The sequence below is a fragment of the Mercenaria mercenaria genome, chromosome 6 (assembly GCF_021730395.1).
Source record: "Mercenaria mercenaria strain notata chromosome 6, MADL_Memer_1, whole genome shotgun sequence".
Lineage (NCBI taxonomy): Eukaryota > Metazoa > Mollusca > Bivalvia > Venerida > Veneridae > Mercenaria > Mercenaria mercenaria.
Genome location: NC_069366.1, coordinates 20,426,868 through 20,449,597, shown reverse-complemented (window position 1 = coordinate 20,449,597; position 22,730 = coordinate 20,426,868). Strand labels below are relative to the sequence as shown.

Sequence of the window (22,730 nt, the reverse complement as noted above, 5' to 3'; positions counted from 1 at the left end):
CGGATGGGCTTGCATAGCACCCGTAACGCATCCGTAGAACTCCTAACTCATTCGTAAGTCATCCGGTGTATCTGTTCAGAAATCGGGGGCAACCATGGGATAAGAGTGCGAACTTTTAAACATGCTCAAAATTTTGCCACGGATAATATATACCTAAGGAATCCATTAACAGATCCGCAACAGTTCTGAAAAAGTAGTAACATATCTTATAAGATCGTAACAGTCCGGAAGACAACCACTGTGGTCAAAATACGGGCTAAAACGGTTTTATGTCTGTTCTTATCAGGTTAATTATAAGGCACAGTAACGACTGCATTGGAGATTTATAACGTAACATATCTGCAAAACCCATTTTTTTTCCTTTTTCCTTATACACCCGCAGCAATCCCAGGAATTCATCCACAAGCCCATCCGGGGCAGTGTCATTCAGTGAAAAGAGGAAGGACTTGAATCAAAATAACGCATTATGAAGAAACTTATTCTTAGTGGTATAAATAGTATATAGTACAAGAAAGAGAGATTAAAATAAGATAACATTATGTACAAGTGACGAAAGAATAAATGTAATTTGTAATCCGCGCACGAAAAACACTAAAATCTCTTTTGTGAGGAAAGTCCGGGAAAGCGTTGGATTTTATTTTAAGAAATAATTTTGTTATTATGTCACATGCAGTAACAGAAATGGACTTAAGAAAACATTTTAAGAGAGAAAAACTAAATACGAAGAAAAAAGAAGCGGGTCGGGGAGAGGGGGATGGGGGTGGGGGGGGGGGGGCGTGGGTAACGTAACAGAGTTGTTATATGAATTATACATAACTAATCAGATAAAAAGAGGATAAAACGAAAGCTATGCCACTAAGTAAACTAAGTAAAAACAGCCAAAAGAAGAAAATAGTGAATATCCTTTTCAAATGTATATAGAATGACCTTACAATGTCTGACCGCTCGTGAGTGGGAAGAATGAACAAATGAATGATATTGTGGATGGTGGTGGTCAGATAACATTCAATTTCCGGTATTCGTGCAGTTTGATATATTTCTTCAACATTTGTTTAGCTGCCCTCATTATGCTAGCAATAAAAACCATGGAAGAAAGTCTACTTCCGTGCCAGACACACTATCTCATATTTAATTGCAAAATATTGTCCTAATAAATCAAACGTACTTCCTAACCCCTGTAGAAACAGCTAAATAATTATTATTGTCGAAATAAGTTACAATTGACAAGACTGGGAAACTCATTTGACCGCCTACAGCTTTCTTGGTGTAACTTGTTAAGTCTTACAAATGAATTAGTAATGACTGATTAATGGTTATTTAAGATGGTTACAAAACTATTACATAAACCGAAGTACAGCGCATCATTTTAAACCTTTATGTGCCATAAAGAGAATCGGAAGACCTCCCCGAAGTATGTTTTTACCCTGAAAGTGATCGATTATTGGGTCCACAGAGCGCCGCTTTCGTCACCTGTTGCTAGCAGCGTATCAACAATCTGAATAATTGGTGGCGCTACATTTGATACTAAATATAGAATGAAATTCCGCAAACAGTAATGCGATCAATGGCCGCGCTCGCTGTTATATATAGAGCATGAGCGTTGTCTGAAATCATTATTTGATCAGTACTTGTCACACGTCGTCTGCTTAAACAAGAGAAAGTGAATATCAGTTTATTAATCCTCTTTATTTAATAAAAATTCCACTGTGTGGAGGACTGGAATGGAATTAGCTGAACTTTGTAGAATTTCTGAGAAATACGCGATGGAAGACAGAGCGGCAAGACCGAAAATTGTCTTAGAAAAACGCGGACTTTCATACACGCGCTCAATCCGGAAAATGGGCGAGAAAAGACCACAGCGCAGCAGGAGTAAGAGCTTACCAAGTCTAGCCATACATATTCCACCAAAGGCTTTTCCTAATGAGCCATTGCAAGAAATTATCAAAGAACAGAACAGTTTTGCTGAAGATGATACTGACTGCCAGGACGAATCGGTCAGAATTAGGCAGTTCAGTACAACGATGAAAGGACTTGTAAAAATGGGTGATTTAAGAAAAGACAGTCGAAGAGACAGCGGGTATTCTAGTACAAGTTACAGAAGAAATAGTTCCATCTCTATTTCAAGCGCATGCGGCAGCAATTACGGCCGACGGGAAAGTGTTTTCGCGGAACTCCCGTCAAATAGACGGAACAGTACATTTGCATCGTCCTATTGTACGCCAGTACGTCGTACAAGTTGTATAACTGAAAGAGAGTATAAAAAACTTGGAAACACATTTGCTTTTAATAGCTCTCAGGACTCAATTCTAGACGAGTGTCCCTCGGAATATCAGGTTCTAGTTTTTGGTGCAAGTGGCGTCGGCAAAAGTGCTATTATCAATCAGTTTACAACTTCTGAATTCCTTGGTGCATCAGATGTACATACAGGTAAATAACGCTTATATATATTCAAACAAAAAATAAACCGTACATAACAAACTATTTATTACTTTAGACATGTACACTGTCTGCTATTACTGCGCTATTAAATTTTAATACGTCATATCTTTAGCATGTAGATGGACAGCACGCTTTATTCATTTTCATTTTAGATATCTATAGTCCAGTACATCAAATTAAAACACATTTTCTAATATTTTTTCTTTCATAGTTACATCTCTAATAGATATACCCTTCAGATTAATGCCGTATTGTAAAAAATGTTATTTGTAGCTATTGATGACTGATTTCACACAGCGATAAAATCGCTATAATGTTGTTTACCTATCGATTAAACACGTCAACCCCGTTTGATTGACTTGATCGTCAGGAATAAAGTTCTATTTTTTTTCCAATTTGTAATTCACAAATTACACATAATCAAACTAATGGACAGCATCACTTACGTGATTAAATTCTGATTTAAATTTTTCTAGCAAATCTTATATCCATTAGTCAAGAACAAGGATAAATACTTTTAAGCAGGAATTCGTTTTTTATGTAAGAGTAGGTACAGTTTTAAAGTACGGTAACTTATATAATGAATATCTAATTTTGTAGATTCTATCGAGCAAAGAACAAGCGTATCCGTGATACTGAACAAAGAGGAATCTGTGATGGAGCTCATCGAGGAAAACAACCCTGTAAGTTTTTACTGCATAAGTAGAATGTATATGAATAAAAATACCAAAGTAAAAATAGAATACATGTAAAAATGTCAATAAAACCGGCACCGGTAAGTGGTACATAAATGGCTAGAGAACTCGCACTGCATAAATGAAAATCTAACTGTACAGCTATAAAGAGCAATAAGGTAAAAACTACGTCGGGTAGCCATGTTTTCCTAAAATAACTAACCTTTTCTAACTACGCGTGCATGTATTATTTCGATTAAAGCATGGTACTGGGCGCATATCGTCGCAATAGCATTTCCTAGCAATAACTGGCTTTCTTCAGACTGAAACTTATATTTGCAAATCTGATGACATATTGTTTGTTATTACAACTACATTTCCATTGTGTCCAGGAAGAAAATTAAAAATTGAAAATTTTCTTACGAATAATTTGGGCCTTAAATGTAATCGGCTTTGGTGATGTATTCCAGGCAAAAATATTGATTGATGATAAGGGAATAAAACAAAGAGATAATAAGAAATCCGAAGAACCATTCAAAAGCATGAAATTTGTATCACATGAGAGTTTAGTAAAATCATTACTTCCTTATATGGTAATTCGCGGAGAAATACAATGTTACTTTTTGTGTGTGACAGTGACACAGTGATACAAAGTTATCAGCGTTACAATTACCTTCTAGCAGTGTTCACTCATTTAGATAAAAGCTTACACTAGAGTGTGTCTCTTAGGGATAATGGAAAGTTAATAATTGAGGTGTTTTCTAGGATTAACTATACCTGATTCAGAAACTAATATAAACTAATTACAGGAGCAGTATTAAATCCTGTGAAATCATATCATTTCCTCTGACCAGTATGAGACCAAAATATTTTAAATTGTTTTTAAAAAAGGAGGAAAGAAACTTCCAATGAATAACAGGTTTTCAAATCAGTACAGCATTCCAATGAATTTATTGCTATGCATTATATGAACACATATGAGCCGCGCCATAAGAAAACCAACATAGTGCGTTTGCGACCAGCATGGATCCAGACCAGGCTGCGCATCCGCGCAGTCTGGTCAGGATCCATGCTGTTCGCTAACAGTTTCTCTAATTGCAATAGGCTTTGAAAGCGAACAGCATGGATCCTGACCAGACTGCGCGGATGCGCAGGCTGGTCTGGATCCATGCTGGTCGCAAACGCACTATGTTGGTTTCCTCATGGTGTGGCTCATATGAATTTGTCACAGTTATGAAATACCTTCAGATTTACATTTTTCTCAGACGCTGTCATTATTTTGTCTCCTACAATTGCATGCTGTCTGACATGCTCTCTGACACTGTTCTAGTCAATTTTCCGATTTTCCAAGCTAATTACGTTCGACGACTGTTTCCAATCAAGCACTAAATTGCAGGTTATTTTAAGAGCTCATTATCTCTTTTTCTCATCTATTCAACAGGGGATTTGCTTCCTTTCAACCTGTGCCAGACGGGAAATACATGTACTGACATCAATCTTTTAGCTAAAAGTATACAGGATATATTTCTTAGAAGATCAATTTTGATAAAACTCAGTGTTAAACTATGTTTCTCTGATTCTTGCGTCCATTAGCTCCCATTTCTCCCATTCTTGTAGAATATTGCTGTATTAATGAGAAAATCTCTAAAAGCATCTGACTTATTTCAGAATATTTGTCCACTGGCACCAGATCAGAAAGAAAATGCCTCCGTACGTGTTATACCCTACCCCTAGGTATTCTATAAGAACCATGGTCGTGAACGGAAAAATATACTAACCCGTTTCAATCGCGCATTTCATACCTTAAACACGCAGTAGGGTAAATGTGTACTATGGATATCAAACAAGTGGTAATTTATCTTCCATTGTGTACCGGTCACATTTTTTCAGTACATTTTATCTTAGAAAAACAACGCGTAGTTTATAGTAATTTCAACATTACACAAAAAACCTGCTTGAACTTCCCTGGTGAAGTTCCGTTCTAGATTATAAAACGATTCTGATTGGCTGTTGTAAAAATGTATGTAAATCGTCATTTTACTACACGTGTTCGCTAAAATGTGAAAATGCAGCAAAATGTGCAAAATGAATAAAATATACAGAACAGATGCAGACCAATGTACGATTTCAAATTAAAGATCATATACAAGATGAATTTCATTCATCATTTCGAGTTTTAGTGTAAAATTGTGATTTTTGAAAAACCTGTTTTTGTTTGTTTACGTTTCGCCAAACATGTGCGCACTGCCGTGACCTCTAGACCGGATGTTCATTAGGGAAGTTCAAGCAAGTTTTTTCTGTAACGTTGACGAAAGCATAAAATATGTTTATAATCTCAGCAATATGGAATATTGAGACAATGTGACTGGTGCACGATGGAAGATAAATTATTGCTTGTTCAATATACTAGGTACCCATTCACCGAACTGCGCGTTTAAGTTGAGAAATGTACGATTGAAACGGGTAAGTGCACTTTCCCGTTCATGACCATGGTTCTTATAGAATACCTAGGGGTAGGGTATAACACGTACGGAGGCATTTTCTTTCTGATCTGGTGCCAGTGTATTTGTCATGCATTCTTGACACTTTAGTCTTGTCTATCGGGGTAGGAGCGTATTTCTTAGTCAGCGCGCATATATAGAATTATCAAGGCGCATGATACGATGCTATTAAACAGTTATAAAGGTGTGTAAAAATTCATTCAAGCTAGAAAGTGAATCAACATAGTAGAAAAAAGAAAAAAAGTAAAGCATAGTCAGTTTTTTTTTTGGGGGGGGGGGGGGGGGGTCATAATAAATATGTGTACAAAAAATCGGTTAATTTCAGATTTTGTATTGGAAATGAAATATTTTTTATAAAATTAGTTCAGAAATATTCATTTTGACAAAAGAGAAGAATTTCTTTTTTAATTAATTCTAAAACGAACGTTTTATGTCAGTATTTAATTAGTATTTTTTTTACAATTTAATCTCAGCTACTTTACTGTAAAATGAAACCAAATATTTGTGACGTAAGTTTACTATTAAGAATAATGACATTTAGTGAAATTATTTTACAAGAAATATGTGAATAAGGGCATATTCTCACCCAAGGTGGAGGTCACCCATTTCAATTACCGATGACGACTAAAAAATTGCAATGAAAGAAATAAATGTTTACTTGAGACACCTTAAGTCTGAAACATCACTACACGAAAGATGTTATTGAAAGTCATGTAAAGTTACGTTAAATCAACAATTTCTCACGAAATGGAATAATATAAACATATTATAAGCAGGTTTTAAAAATTAATATTATAACGAACAAACGTAGGAGGAGATTTATTGCTGTTATCTTCTTAACGTAATAGTATTTGCAGAGGAACGGTCCTCTAATTTCATACAAAAGAAAAATGACAAGTTGTTGCATAGCTAGCAACATTTTTTAATACTCCTTCTAGCTGGAAATATTGTGCTTTTCAACATATCTAATTACATACTTAACTTTCATTGCCCGACATTTGATACAAACTGTCATGCAAAACTTTAGCATACATCATATAAGATGTAAGACGATTTCTGCTTGTTCAGCGATACTCCAATCCTTTGAGTTATTTCTAAGCGATGCCGCTGTGTGTATGTGGGTTACAATTCTTATTCTTTTGGTATGTCTCTGATATGAAAGGAGCGTCGGTTACAAAATAGAACAGTTTTATACATGCAAGTACGATATATTGCAAATATTTAACTCGGATATTAAGTGGTATAAATGTAACCTATCTTTAGGGCTTGGTCTATTCAACGAGTGTGTCATACTGTTTGAGATGTAAACTACGTCTGCGAATTACGGATACTTAATAAAGCCTGCTTAATTATGTCGGAGATAGATGATTAAAACTAAAAAAAAATTAAACCCAACCTGTAACCCTGTCACAATTGTCTGGAGCTGAAGAAAAAATTGACAACTGGTGGCGAGAACGATTACAATGGTGATAGATAGGAACGAAATAACTCGAGTCAGCATTGTTTAAAGGAAAGATTCGAATGCATGTTCTTATGAATTTGTTGAAATACGAGTATTGAATTATCACATCTCAGTAATGTAACCAAAGGTGTAGAGATTTTGCTAACGACTGCAAAATACGTTGCTCTCAGTTCTAAACACCCTATCTTTTTGCTGCTTGTTCAACATAACGTAATATTTACGCGACATGACGAATGCAAATTATTTTAAAGAAGAAAATCTACGATAACTTAAAGTGATTGGCAACTCCTACACTTTCAAACTATCATTTTTAAATGAAAATGGATTCTAACGGCTAATGGGTTCTTTGTATTGTTACTAAGTATTCACTCAGCGGCAAAATATAGTTTAAATATAGAAACAAATCTTCAAATAAACACAGATGACTTATAGTGCCTCGTTTAATATCCTGCCGCCTTGCGGAAAACCTTTTAAGGTACTCACTGATACACAATTAGTACCACACGTAACCAAAAGTCCACGAGAATTCTTTTGTTTATATGAAATCGTTTTAGAACATTAAAGGCCATTTCTAAAAATGTAGAACATTTCTGGAGAACATTATTTGTTTGACAGCAGGATATTTAAAATAGGACAATTTTACTAATGGCTAAACATGTAAAACACAGTTGAATGACCTCTTTACAAGCAACAAATGGTAACAGCATGTGACATTGACGCAATGTAAAACACCACACAGCAAAGAAAACAACAACATCCTAACTTATTGTTTTGACCACGATAAATATGGTTATTTCTGTTGGTCACCCACTATTATTACTTTATATGGACAAGTACATTAACAGAGGAGTGTGTCCTGGCTCGATAAGTTTTATTCCATATCATATCAATAGAACTTCAATATTATGTATGCCGGAGCTTCAAGATGGACGATTAAGAATTTTTAATTTTACTTATCAAGTGGACAGTAATATGTACAGTTGTTACAGCCAAATAAATTTTATTTTTCAAACATCAATGCAGTCTTTAATCGAGATTTCAAAGCAATAGAACGAACATTCTATAACAAAAAAAAAATAAGATGCCGAAAACGATCTTGTTAACTAGTCATGTTTCTTTCCACATCCCAAATTTGGCGCTTAATTTTATCAACGAAATTGTAATCATCAGAAAAGGTGTGACGTCAGTCTCGCATTTAAACATTCATCAAGGCGTTAAGTCATTAAGCAATATCTAAATGAGATTGCATTCCGTCCGCCGCGTGCTGATTAGTGGTATAAGATGGAAACGAGGCTTGTATTATTGGTCAAATTGAAGAACTTGGAACGACACAAGAACCTTTATTAACATCGTTATTGAATAAAGGGAGACATTTTCAGGAGAAAACAAGTGATATGATTTTCTAAGTTTTCTTGGCGTATAATTCGTGTGCGGGAATAAGCTTTTAATGACATGTTTGTATAACACCAGGAACAGTTTATATGACATCAATGCTCCTTTACGTCAAAAAGTATCCAAAATAACTCGTAAACGAACGTCATTGCCTTTAATGTTTTCACAATATTTTTTAAAGAAATAAATTCCGAGTTCTCACAAAGCAAAATTCCCTGCTAACTATATTTTATACATAAACTACATTTTTGTACTTTGGTTACTACTCGAACGACAAAATTACGACTCAAATTGTCAGTGGGATGTAAATTAAAATTAAAAGAAAATTTGCATATGTACTGACATGATGAGTTTGTTAAATTTTATGCAAATAATAATAATAATATAATAATAATAATAAATGTTTATCAGGGCTCGAATGTGTATTTGGAACATGGTTTTCCTATTTGGGCTTTGCCCATGCCTTTTTGTACATGTTACAAGCAAGAAATATAGGTTTGTTTTATGTTGCAAGTAATGTAACGTCAGTCTGAGCATGGTTCGTGTTGCAAGTGAAATAACATCTCTCTTGACTTCGTATTGTAAATAAAATAGTGTCTGTCTATCTGGGCTTGGTTCATGCTGCAAGCTATTAAATCGAAAGGTCTAAAGATATATCAAATGACGTCTAAAGGTTTTATCAAATAACAGCAAGGTTTCTGGCAGGAAAGCGGTTTTATTACATCACCATGGTTACGGCAATAGAATTGCACAGATTCTGTATGTCTAAGAAATAGGGACAATGTTACTGTTCATTTAATCTTGTAATTTTATGCCTGGTAGAAAATGTACAGATGTGACATTCTCTCTTTACAGACAATAATAGAAGAACCTAGAGAATATGACATCGATGCATATATGATAGTATATTCTTGCGCAGACAGGAACTCATTTCGTGCTGCCAGCCAAGTATTGAAGAGACTGAAAGAAGAGACAGGAAGTTGTAAAACGGTTATGATTGTCGCAAACAAAGTAGATCTGGCCAGGAAACGGCAGGTTAATTACGATGGTAGGTATTATTACATGTGGGTTTACATCAAATAATACCAAGTTTTCATGTTTCATGCAATAGAAAATAGCTTTTTTTCTTTGTACGTATAAACTCACGAAAGAATAATAAAGTTACTGATACTTTTGCTTTTAAAGTGTATATAAACTTCAAATGAAAATTAAATTGTGCAATGATATATGAGAAATTATTATATCAGATTGCAAACAATACATTCAAATATGATAATTTATTAATACATATCTTTCTTTTTTTTTTTTCAGAGGGTAGAAGCTTGGCATATTCTTATAACTGCAAGTACATTGAAACATCTGCCGCCCTTAATCACAATGTTGATGAACTTTTGGCGGGAGTTCTTAGTCAAATTCGTTTGAAGCAGTACGGAGAATATGTAAGAGACAATATGATTGGCCAGAAGAAACAACGCCCACAGAAAGGCCTCACGGGAGCGCTGAAAACAGCGTTTCGAGGTGTGTTCGGAAAGAAGCAAAAAATATCTAGTTGTGAGAACCTGTATGAAATATGATGTATGAAATATCATTATAAATTTTACATTCCATTCATCGCTATGTGTGCATTTGAGTATTCACAGCCGTATATTGACACCGCTAAACGTCTTAAAACCGCTAAACCTTCATAACTATTTTCATAGAAGATTTAAATAAAAACTGAAGGCGAAGTGAAAGCGGAAGGAAGTTAACATATAATGTATATTATATGGTCAGATATGTTATAATTTAGATCACCTTGTATTGATGAAAAAAAGCTGTAGTCATTCCATATACATGATGTGTTAGCGGTGGCTGCATGCGTCTGTATCTATTAAACTTTCTTTTCTCCTATGCATTATTTTAACTGAAGGACGATTTTTCAATTTTGTTTTTATTCAATAAGTTTGTGAAACTTATGTAAATTCATTCGCAGCCATTTTTAATTAATGGACAGTTTTTATAAAACACATACTGGTAAGCCCCAACTTTCAGAATTGAAGAGAATGATTAGCAAACAAAATCATACAGTGAGGTAGTGTCTATACTAAAGGAATGAATGTCATATTTTTTTGTTTTACACACTTGTAAAACCCGAAACCAAAGTACACATATCCGATAACGGCCGGAAGGCCGTTATCGTAGATATGTGTACGAGGTTTCGGGTTTTACAAGTGTGTAAAACAAAAAAAAATATGACATTTATTACTTTTGTTTCTTTTTATAGTCATTGTTTTCAAATTATTTCAAATCTCTGTACTGGCAGTATAAATAAAAAGTGGAAAAAGTAGTCCAACATCGGGAGCAGCACAAAAGCTATCCGAATAAATTTGGTTTACACACTTGTAAAAAAATTATGTTAGCCAGTCAAATTGAAAGAAACGGTCCAAAAAAGAAACAAACATTATCAAAGTCTGTTACTAGTTCTTGTATTTAATACATACTCACTTTTACCAGTGCTGACGTGTCAACTGAATATCAGTTGTTTGGCGACCTTTATGACGTTAGTTTATTGTGTCTTTGCATAAGCACTGTTCTTTGCAAAATATTTGTTACGGCAGAAAAACAGTATTTTTAACTCCATAGATTATTATTTCATTTACTTTTATATGTCTGTCTATTATATATGCATATTTCAGCGAATATGAAACCCGATATTTATCAATTATTTTTATTCTAATAAAACATGACTATTCTACTATTCTAATAAAACCTGACTATTCTAATAAAACATAACTACTCTAAAACATGACAAGATAATAATAAATTCTTTAATCCGTGTCAGTTGCACTAAAATGACTGTACGCCGAAACGTCATGTACCGAGTCTAGGTTGTGGCAGTAATCGACATCTACCAGGTGTATTTATGGATCAAAATCAGTTTCTGCTGAATTTATATGGGCAATCAGTTTCGATGCAGATATTATGTCATTTGATTTTAGGTTCACCTTCAAGGTTCAATGCCAGTATATTCAAAAGGGTAATTGGAACCAAGGATCGCTATCGAAATTAATTAACAAAATTAGTATCGTTCACAAAATCTTCAGAATGTACCGCCTTGCACTTTTTAGTGTTATTTCTAAAATCGGATTATATCGGATTTCATTCCACAGTCAGATTTTGTCCCTGAAGAAATAACGGTTTGACGTCATTGCTACTATCCTCTTTGAAAGCGGAGATTAGATGTATAGTATTCATTAGTCCGGTCATTCATTTGTACAAAGCATATTTCCATCTCTGTTACATGTATAGTGTTTGTGCGAGAGAAATACAAGCGTGGTGCTAATCATTTCATAGCTCTTGTTAATGGGTAATTTGAAATTTCCAGGTTCACAAAGAAACCAAATCTATGTATATAAGAACGGAAAAAACTTATCCAGTTAATTAATCAGTCATAGAAACGAATACTTGACGACCTTTGTTCAGCGGCGAAGAATTATATGTTATAGCATATTTTATACATTTTGTTTCCTGATATCTAACAAAAAAAGCATCACGTGATTGCTTTATTTTGACAAAAATATTTATTTTGATATTCTACTGAAATTGGAAAATGTATGTCTACATCATGTTTTCTTTAGATTGTTAAATGAATGTGTAAAAGAAAAGTCTTGTAGATATAACTTACACAAAAGTGTAGTTTTGTTTTATACTGAAGTTTTCTGGATTTTTGATATTTCGAATATTCAAGTTTCAAGTCGTCAGATTTGCTTATATTTGTAAATGTAACACACTCATTTTATTGTAGATTTACCGCCTTTTATTTCGTTTGACAATACTTAAGAATGACGTCAAGTAAGAGCTTTTATAGCCATGTTACATTATATCATATTTTTGGCACTTGTGTATATATGTTTTGTTTAAGCTATGGTTTTCACTACAAGATGTGCTTTTATACAACAAGTTTTATAATGATACGTAAATAGGTGACGCTTTTTTCGAAAATAGATATCAATTAATGGAGAAATATATACCTTTTTGATAAGTATTCATATAAGAAATATACGTTCATATTTTCTTTTATAATTAGTTCCCATTAAGATATTAATATATATGTATATAAATAACAATATGATTATTTACAGAAAGAAATGTATGTTTCAATAGTTCCCACATCTGTCTTAGCGAAGACATAATTATCACCTATTAGGGCAATGGTAAAGGTATCAGCATTAAAAGTATATCTAATGTAAGAGGTAGGAAGTGCACTTGGGTGACACATTATTTCCTACATATAGATTACAGATAAACTAGCTTATGTTTGTTTGTTTCGAGAAGGCGCGGGGAATTCAAGCATAGAATATTGACTGAAACACTTCATGAAAAACTGCTAAAGTATATTTTTGTATATACAAGTGTGATGTTGTATTTGCGACTAAAACAAAATTGCTCAAACTGTATGTTATATAAAAAAGTTGAATAAAACTGTAAAAATGCACAATTTGTTTGTTTTAGTTTTAAACTCTGTTTGGTTACTTAATACCAGATAAAACATATTTTCGACTTGTGTAGAGTTTACGAAGACAGAACATACTTGATATAACCAAATATTCCGTAGAGGAATCAGTCTACGTTTTATCTACGTTTTGCAGGACATTGTAAAGAAATATTTTAAGTGGTGCTTTTCTACAGGTAACTCAATGAAGTTCAAGTAACACTGAAACAAAAATATGTCTGTATTTTCTGTAATTTAAGAAGTGGTATCACAACTGTTGATTTATGGAGGAAAAATAGTGTACCTTTGAACTGATCTGGATTTAGTGCCGTTTTTTCAACAGTATTTAAGTTACGTAACAGCGGGCAGTTTACCTAACCAGAGTTCCTGGTTTCGGAACTAGTAAATACCTTTTCCAGCAAGTTACTGCCATAGACTACATGAATCAGAGGTGAAACACAAAATGACTTCGTGTTTTATCAAATATTATACGCTTCGCCGGCGTCGGTGTCGGCGTCGGCGATGGTTAAGAGTTTTGTTTAGGTCCACTTTTTTAAGCTGTAGCTTTGAACTTTTGCACACTTACTTATCAGCACGAGATGAGTAATTATTATTTAGACCAAGAACCATAACGCTCACTTACATTTTTACAACATTTTTTTGTACTAGAATAACAGGGATTGCTTGGTTATTTCTTTTTTGTTTAGGCCCACATTACTTGAATACTCTAAGAGCAATAGAAACTTTGCAGTCTTGATAAACAAGATCATTAGTTGAGTAAGTTGGCCAAGAACCGTAAATCTCGCTTGCATTTTGTCAGAGTTAAAGCCGTTTCCGTACTTTGAACATAGATATTTCTGGATTATGTTTTGTTTATGTTCACTCTTCTTGAATACTGTAGCTTTGAAACGTTATGTATATTTTTGTCATGAATAGCCAGGACTCTTTCCTTTTATATTGCCTTATGTCAAGAACTTACAGACGCACGGTGGCATCCGCAAACGTAGTTCTTGTTAAGAGTATAGAGTATGAAAATGGTCTACGTCTGCCCGTCAATTTCTTCCTTTCTTTTTATTTTCTCATAACACTTTCTCCGGAACATTACTTGGATATTGAAGGAATTTTGTTAGAACTTCACACTATGACGGTCATATACAGAAAGCGCAGTAAATAAAAACTGTTACTCGATACTGATTACTATGGAAGCCCTGGAGGGACAATTGATTTCCGTACTTCCCACTTCTGACTTCTAACTTCCAACTTCTTGACTTCCTACTTCTAACTTCCACACTTCTGACTTCTAACTTCCGCACTTCTGATTTCCAACTTCCTGACTTTCGACTTCTGATTTCCAACTTCCACACTTCTTACTTCTGACTTCTTACTTCCTTCTTCTAACTTTCGCACTTTTGACGTCAAACTTCCGCACTTCTGACTTCCAACCTCCTGACTTCTTACTTCCGACTTCCAACTTCCACACTTCTTACTTCCGACTTCCAAAGAGGGAAAGTTGGAAGTCAAGGTGCGGAAGTTGGAAGTTGGAAGTCAGGAAGTTAGAAGTCAGAAGTGTGGAAGTTAGAGGTCAGAAGTGCCGAAGTTAGAAGAGGGAAGTAAGAAGTCAAGAAGTCGGAAGTAAGAAGTGTGGAGGTTGGAAATCAGAAGTCGAAAGTTAGAAGTCAGAAGTGCGGAAGTTGGAAGTCAGAATTATCAGACACTGCAAACTATGGAAGCCCTGGAGGGACAATTGATTTCCGTACTTCTCACTTCTGACTTCTAACTTTTGCACTTCTCACTTCCAACTTCTTGACTTCCTACTTCTAACTTCCACACTTCCGACTTCTAACTTCCGCACTTCTGACTTTCAAGTTCCCGACTTTCGACTTTTGATTTACAACTTCCACACTTCTTACTTCCGACTTCTTGTTTCTTACTTCCTTCTTCTAACTTTCGCACTTTTGACTTCTAACTTCCGCACTTCTGACTTCCAACTTCTTGACTTCTTACTCCCGACTTCCAACTTCCACACTTCTTACTTCCAACTTCCAAAAAGAGAAAGTTGGAAGTCAGAAGTGCGGAAGTTGGATGTCGGAAGTCAGGAAGTTAGAAGTCAGAAGTGTGGAAGTTAGAAGTCAGAAGTGCGGAAGTAAGAAGAGGGAAGTAAGAAGTCAAGAAGTCGGAAGTTAGAAGTGTGGAAGTTGGAAATCAGAAGTCGAAAGTTTAGAAGTTAGAAGTGCGGAAGTTAGCAGAAGGAAGTAAGAAGTCAAAAAGTCTGAAGTTAGAAGTGTGGAAGTTGGAAATCAGAAGTCGAAAGTCAGGAAGTTGGAAGTCAGAAGTGCGGAAGTTAGAAGAAGGAAGTAAGAAGTCAAGAAGTCAGAAGTAAGAAGTGTGGAAGTTGGAAATCAGAAGTCGAAAATCAGGAAGTTGGAAGTCAGAAATGTGGAAGTTAGAAGTCAGACGTGCGGAAGTTAGAAGTAGGAAGTAGGAAGTCAAGAAGTTTGAAGTGAAAAGTGCAAAAGTTAGAAGTCAGAAGTGGAAAGTACGGAAATCAATTGTCCCTCCAGGGCTTCCATAGCAAACGCAGGAAACATCTTATTTTGGAAAATGTCTTGGGTTTGTTTACATCGTCACCCTAGCGCAAAAAAATGAGTAAGTCCTTCTTTAAATCAATGCAGTTATTCACTTCTTGCGTTGAGGTGACGACACAATGGACCATTCAGAACGTATTGAACCATACCGTATTCCAAAGTGTATATTTACATTATCACCAGTAAATTAAATGAATTTTTGTCGCGCCAGCTTGTAAAGAGTTAGTGCGTGCGTCTGTCCGGTTTTTCGTTAGGACAATAAATTTGACATGAAAAGAGCAATCTTGTTTATATTTGGCATGAATGTTTGCTTGAGATGGAGTGTCATGCACAACGCCAGTTCCTACCTCATACTTGGAGGTCAAATATGTCAGATCTTGTCCGGGTCATATATTTGACCTGCATAAGGGAAGCTTGATTATGTTTGGTGTGAATGTTAACCTCCTTTAAGATGAGTGTCGTTCTTAAATCCGAGGTTTTTTATCTCAAAGGTCAAGGTCATAATGAGCTATCGAAGTTCATTTTAGTGTTTGCCCGGGCCATTATTTTGGTAAGTATAGAGCAATCATTATTTTATTTGGCATAAATGTTTAACCCCATGAGACAAAGTGTCGTCGCACGCAAACCCAATACATAATATTTCTAGGTGTATTTAGACCTATCTCTACCTGTTAAAGATTTTTTGTGGACTTAGAACTATTGTTTGTGCATGGATGATCGTTTCTGTAAAACAAGATGTAGCTTAGGAGACGGAACTAGCGTATGCGCAATATTCTGTCTTTTAGAAAATTCTGCCTTTAACATCATATAAAAGATGTTTAACCGCAGAAGTAGCCCTACCGGATGTTTCTGTCACGTGATGTACACACGCAAGCACCTTTTGCCAGACAAGTTATACACATATGCATTTATGAAACGTAGGGAAAAGGTTTTGGTATGTAAACTATAAATGAAAGGAGGCATCTGCAAATTGCATAGATATATCCGAAGATATAAACATCACCTGACAGACTAGCGTCTATTCATTGCGGGAGTCTATTTGTAGACATTGCAATTTGTCATATCGATTATATTTAATCTCTAGTCTACATTAATCAAATGTGAAAGTAGATTCACTTAAGAGACGCACGAACACACATTAGCATAGAGGCTATTTGTAATACGTATGCATGTGCCCAAGATGGCGGCGCCTTACTGGTAATTAGATACCTTTGACAGTACCCTTGTATCCATTACCTGATTAGTCAAGTGTGAAATGTCAACCATAAGTGTTCCTTTTCAAGAGAAGGAACAACAAGAGAGGGAATAATTATTTCATGTTAAATAACTTCAGTTTGGGTCAAGATATTGAAATGAAACTCGTTTTAATTAGCTGAAATGTTCAAGTCATACAGGCGATGTGTCAACAAATAACAGGCTCGATATTTTAGCCCTTTAGACTTCAAGTTGGTGGTCTCTGACCATGAAGTCAACGGTTGTCTTTAATATTTGAAATGGATACTTACGTGATTCCAGTGCAAATAATATCAATATACAGACAGGTTTATTCTTCCTGTTGGAGCTATGGATTTCTGGATTCGGATTTACAACCGTTCGGCATTAAATCCCCTTCATTGAGTGTACACACACACTGTATGTACACTATTAAACCTATGTTAAACCTAACCCTAATCTTTACTTTAGTCAGTATATAATACACTCAATACGTGCGTACATACAATAGGGGCGATTTGATTATGACAATTTACAAGCTTCCAGACCGATCACATTTTACTAAATTCGATATCCAAAGCATATATTTTGTATGTAGCAGCTGTCAATAATACCGTAGGTTGTCAATGACAATTTAACAATATTAAGTTGTTTGCTAATTTTGTTAGCTGCATTTTGTATAGAGAGGCTGTTGAGATTGTTTTAATGTTGCATCCCCTACCTGCTCCAAGACAGAATGTGAATCCGCAGTTTACGAATCAGAAGGTCAATGCTCTCCTGGCCACCACATAACTTTATAGACAATATGATACGACAAATGTGCTAAGGCTATCAAAAATTGTCAAGTCTCGACCAATCACCTTCACAATCTTGGTCCTTTCAGTCCGTTTTAGTCAAATTAGGTTGTGTCAGAGTGATATTAAGTCAGTTACACCAAAACGTCCTATACCGGTATATTTACATCTCGATACGCCGAAGTAGAAAAAAAAATATAGAGCGCATTAACACTACGAGCTTTGCAGTCACAAACTTGTACATAGGATGTGTATGTCATATTTACATATACATGTATTTTTAGCTACGGCAATACATTTAGTCGAAGCACAAGCTTCAATTATAACAGTAAGTTGTTCAAATAATTTCAGGTAGATACTTCGTCGACAACCCATGATAAACATGATGTTTTACCCTAACATAGACCCGCATTACGCAATCAATTTTGCAATAATGCACTTTTTTGTATATGAGCCTCGCCATGAGAAAACCAACATAGTGGGTTTGTGACCAGACTGGATCCAGGCAGTCTGGTCAGGATCCATGCTGTTTGCTAACAGTTTCTCTAATTCCAATAGGCTTTGAAAGCGAACAGCATGGATCCTGACCAGACTGCGCGGAGTCTGAAAACAAAAGAAAGAAACTTCGATATTAAAGACTCATAACGTGATCATTTGAAAAATGTATCATAACTGATGTGCAGGCTGGTCTGGGTCCATGCTGGTCGCAAACCCGCTATGTTGCTTTTCTCAGGGCGCGGGTTATATGTAGAATTATTGAAATACTTGTGAAAACGTACAGCGAACCATTCTCTCACATGTAAAAAAAATTAAACACTTATAAAAGATCAGAAAAGTAAGTGTTTTGAGTACAAATTCTTCCATGCGTGCCACTAATTGTAGCTATTTTAACATGTCCACTGTGGCTTAGAACTTAAGGACAGGTAGGGTATAGAAATTCATTTATGTAATGTACGCATTTCATATAAAAGTCTTTCTGCATCTTTCAAAGAGTCCTGGCATTCTAAACAAAATCAATACTCATCTCAGCATAGTAATTAGACAACTGTATGAAGCTACAAACCTTTAAACAGTACCGTATTCGTCTCATTGCAACATACTCTGCGAGATAAACGAGTTTGTACAAATGTAACAAAACCAAAATATGTTAGAAACCCAAACAGGTCTTATTAACTTCGAAGATGCACCTATACGTATCTGGGCATCAAGTTTACACTGTGATTGTGCTTATTCACGGGGAGGCACATCTGCATTTTAATTGCCAAAGTATCAGCTGGGTATATCTTATGCATATACGGACTTACACCCCTGTGTGACTGATATATAAAGTATTACTATTCTTGGATCTCAATATGATTTATATCAAATAGCTTGCTACAAAAAATAAAACAGCCAGAATGACAAGCCCAAGTCCAGCTGCAGTCAGCCTTCCGATGTTTCTAAAATATCTTTGAATCTTTGGAAAATACATATAGTCGTGTCGAAATATTTTTTATTTTTACCTTATAGTTAAAATTTAATGTTTTTTGTTGGAAATTAGGTGTCTGCTTCTGAAAACAATTTCGAACAACATCATTTTGTCTGTGAATGACGTCAGGTCGTGTATGTAATCTTGCGGAAAGGGCCACCCTAAATATTATTGAATCATTCATCTCCTATAACGATACGCATAGGATCTGAGGCGATCGAGAGGGTCACGTTAAGAATACTTCTCCTTCAGCCAGTGTTTTAAACCTTGCTTTAAACATTTTGAAAGTGAAAGTAGTTTAAAAAGATCTATTCCAGTTTATGATATGTGATTATCACAGGTTTATAATTTGAATGACAGACATTTTGGCTGTGTCTTTGATATTTTTCTTTGGAAAGGAATAAAATAATAAAGCAAAATGAAGATAGGTATGGCAGAGTCCAAGCATCGAAAATAATTCTTTGCTTCGATTAGAAATACGATTATCCAGAAAAATGAATTTAAATAGGTCGCCATCAGACCATACATAGTCTCTTGGATGAATCAGAACATGCTGAAGCTCAGTGCTGACAAAACTGAGGTCATTTTGTTTCAGACACACAAATCACACAAAAATACCCGAAGATACCTGCGTGAAAGTAGGTCCCTCTCGGATTAAACAATCAATTTGTGTGAAGAATCTCGGTGCTAGAATGGATTCAAACATGGTGATGACACAGCATGTTAACTCTCTATGTAGAGCTAGTTATGCACAACTTCGGCAAATAGGCCGCATTAGGCAGTACATAAGTTACATAACAGCTGGACTCCGCGTTACAGTCTCGAAGGAGTTGCATTGGCTTCCGGTTCAGTACCGAATTGAGTTCAAAATCTTGACACTTACATACAAAGCCTTGCACAATGAATCTCCCAAGTACAACGTCGATATGCTGGACATGTACAAGCCTCGTAGAGACTTAAGGTCGGCAAATTGCTGTGTCTTTGGTTGTATCGAGAAGTCGAATGGTAAGGTATGGTGACAAAAGTTTCTGGCATGCAGCTCCAAAGCTTTGGAATGCCCTCCAAGTAAGCATCAGAGATTAAAGCTCACTGTCTGCATTTAAAAAATCTTTGAAACGCTTCTCTTTCACACATGTTATATAAAATAACAAAATCTGAAATACTGTTGAAAATGGCGTTAAACCAAAACCAAACAAATAGAAATAACAATATCATGACAGGTTTGTTTCGTGTTGAGAAAGGGATTGCTCTCCTTTAATAGTGTATGTAATGCAATATATAATAACGTTGAACATGATTTATGAATGATCTTGTTTTAATTAGTATTCCTTTTAATCTTTTACCAATGTATCTACATGTATATATATGTATGTATGTGTTCTTTATGTATGTCTTTGTAAAGCACTTTTGAACGCACAAATTTTGTATGAAAAGAGAGCTATATAAATGTGGTATAATAATAATAATAATAATAAAAGTACATTTGGGAAGATCAAGTACATTAGTCATATTGGTTGTTTACACGAAATAATCGCCAATTTTCTATAAAATACATATACTGAATGTAACTTTCATTTTTGTTCCAGTTCGTCAACAATTGCGAGGTAATTAACAGGTTTTGCACGAATAGGGATGTTATAAACATATAAAATCTGAATCAATTTAATTATATTTTTATATACGAGGTATAGCATCAATACTTTAAATGTCTGACGATGAATAGATAGTATTTGTTTCATAAATAGACTTAATCTTAAGAACGAAGATTTTATTTTCACATGCATTGAAAAATCTTGCGTTTGTAAGTAAATATGGAGAACTAAGTTTTGTACTTAGAAACTCAGAAAATAAAATATACCGTCTAATAGCAAAACTCAAGAGGGCGATGTTCATCACCTCTGTAATGGCATACCAGGTCACTGTTGGCGTACTACGTCTGAAGTATATCACTGTGTGAAAATATTGGGTTTCATATCATTTTAGCAGGTACTCCTTTTTCTGATTCGTTTTTTTCTTGAATCACGTCTCTCAGTTTATATTGATCAAACTAATACAAAACATTTCATTACCTGCTCATATTACAAGTTCATGTTTTGTTATCGGCAGATGTGACGTTTTATCAAAGGGATGAAAAGATCACATAAAATCAAATATGTAAAATGATCCCTAATGATGCAGTTGTAGTACGTAAATATGTTACGAAATCATGTATCAACATTCATTGATAACAAAGGTGGCTTTGAGTGTAAAATGACGTTAACATGACATCAAATACAATTTTATTAGTATTCAGCGCGTACATTTTACGTTGCCTACTTAATATATCATGCGAATGAGAGGATATTTCTGGTATTCATAGATGATATGCACTCGTTTACGAATGTTGAAACGTACAAAATGTATTTAACTTACTATTTTATCGGGTGTGAATAAGCAGGGGATTGTCAATCCCATGATCAAATCATAAAGCTGTCATTAACAATTTGTTTAGATAAAAACCGGAGGAAGAGCCCAAGTATTTCAGGACGTACGAATTGTTCATTAAAAAGGATTGGTTAAGGAGGAGTACATGCTATCAATTCCAAAGATTCATTAAAATTCCAAAGTTTGCAAACAGGCAATGATATCATAATTATAATGTTTATCCCAATCAAACGTAAAGCGAGGCTCTTTTGACAGTGATATTTTTCTAGACGTATCTTAACAATTACCCTGCTAACTGATCTATCTTTCAATTTGGGCAATACCATTTGTTATTCATGGGGTGTTCACTGAAAATTTACTGGCTGAATAGCGAACATGGTAAAATAAACATTTGATTTATATTTAACTAATAATTAAACATTGAGTTACCTATTTATTCTGGTCTCAAATATTAACATCCCCTAAAACAATAATTCAGGGCCCTCATGGCCGAGTGTTTAAAGTCGCTGGCTTCAGATCACTTGCTCCTCACTGATGTTGGTTCAAACCTCGTTGGGGGCGTAGAATACTTCATGTGAGAAAGCTATCAAGGTCCCAGATGCCCTCCTGGGGTCTTTTGTCACCATCAAAAACTGGAAAATCGCCATATGACCTATATTTTGTGTAGGACTATGTCAGTGTGACATTAAACTCAACAAAAACAAGAACCTAATACACTATTCAGGTTAACTTTTCTAGAATAGTTCTGTTATGTTAGTTCATGCACGCTTTATAATAACTAACAAATCTGGAGGATACTGCTCCTAAGGCTCCAGGGAATTCGTTTGCGATAATAGTTCATTTCTTAAAATTGCCTTATTCCAATAAACAAACCCCCAGGAGATGTAGTTTTATACTTACCTTTTTTTTTGATGTTCTGTTGTGGAAAAATATGCACTTCTATTTTCCAACGGATTTCAACCAAACTTTAACAAAGATTTATAATAGTTGTTAGAGAAGAAGCTAGATTTCGATCAGAGTGGATGATGGCCATTTAACTTGTTTGTTGAAAAGTTTACCTAATTCAGGAGCCAATACAGTAAACATTTAAAAGACCTTCCTCTTCTGTATCGCTTTCATGAATATTAACTAATCTTAGAATCGTTTTTCATACAAATGTATTATGTTTGTTTATATAATTAAAACTTCAGTGACCAAGATACAAATGTACCTGAAATGAAGTAAGAAGTCTTTCAATCGCACACCGATGGGTAAAAACACATCAATATTTTTATTTTACTTTTATAAAATCCTACGTTCATGATTATA

General features: G+C 34.9%; 1 protein-coding gene across 1 annotated transcript; it reads left to right on the top strand.

The window, feature by feature from the left end:
• Positions 1–1,634: 1,634 nt before the first annotated feature.
• Positions 1,635–10,616, top strand: LOC123549480 (GTP-binding protein REM 1-like). Its single transcript, XM_045337609.2, has 4 exons — positions 1,635–2,427; positions 3,040–3,122; positions 9,324–9,516; positions 9,780–10,616. The coding sequence occupies exons 1-4, from the start codon at positions 1,722–1,724 to the stop codon at positions 10,040–10,042; spliced, it is 1,245 nt and encodes a 414-aa protein (XP_045193544.2). The 5' UTR covers positions 1,635–1,721; the 3' UTR covers positions 10,043–10,616.
• The last annotated feature ends 12,114 nt before the right edge of the window (positions 10,617–22,730 follow it).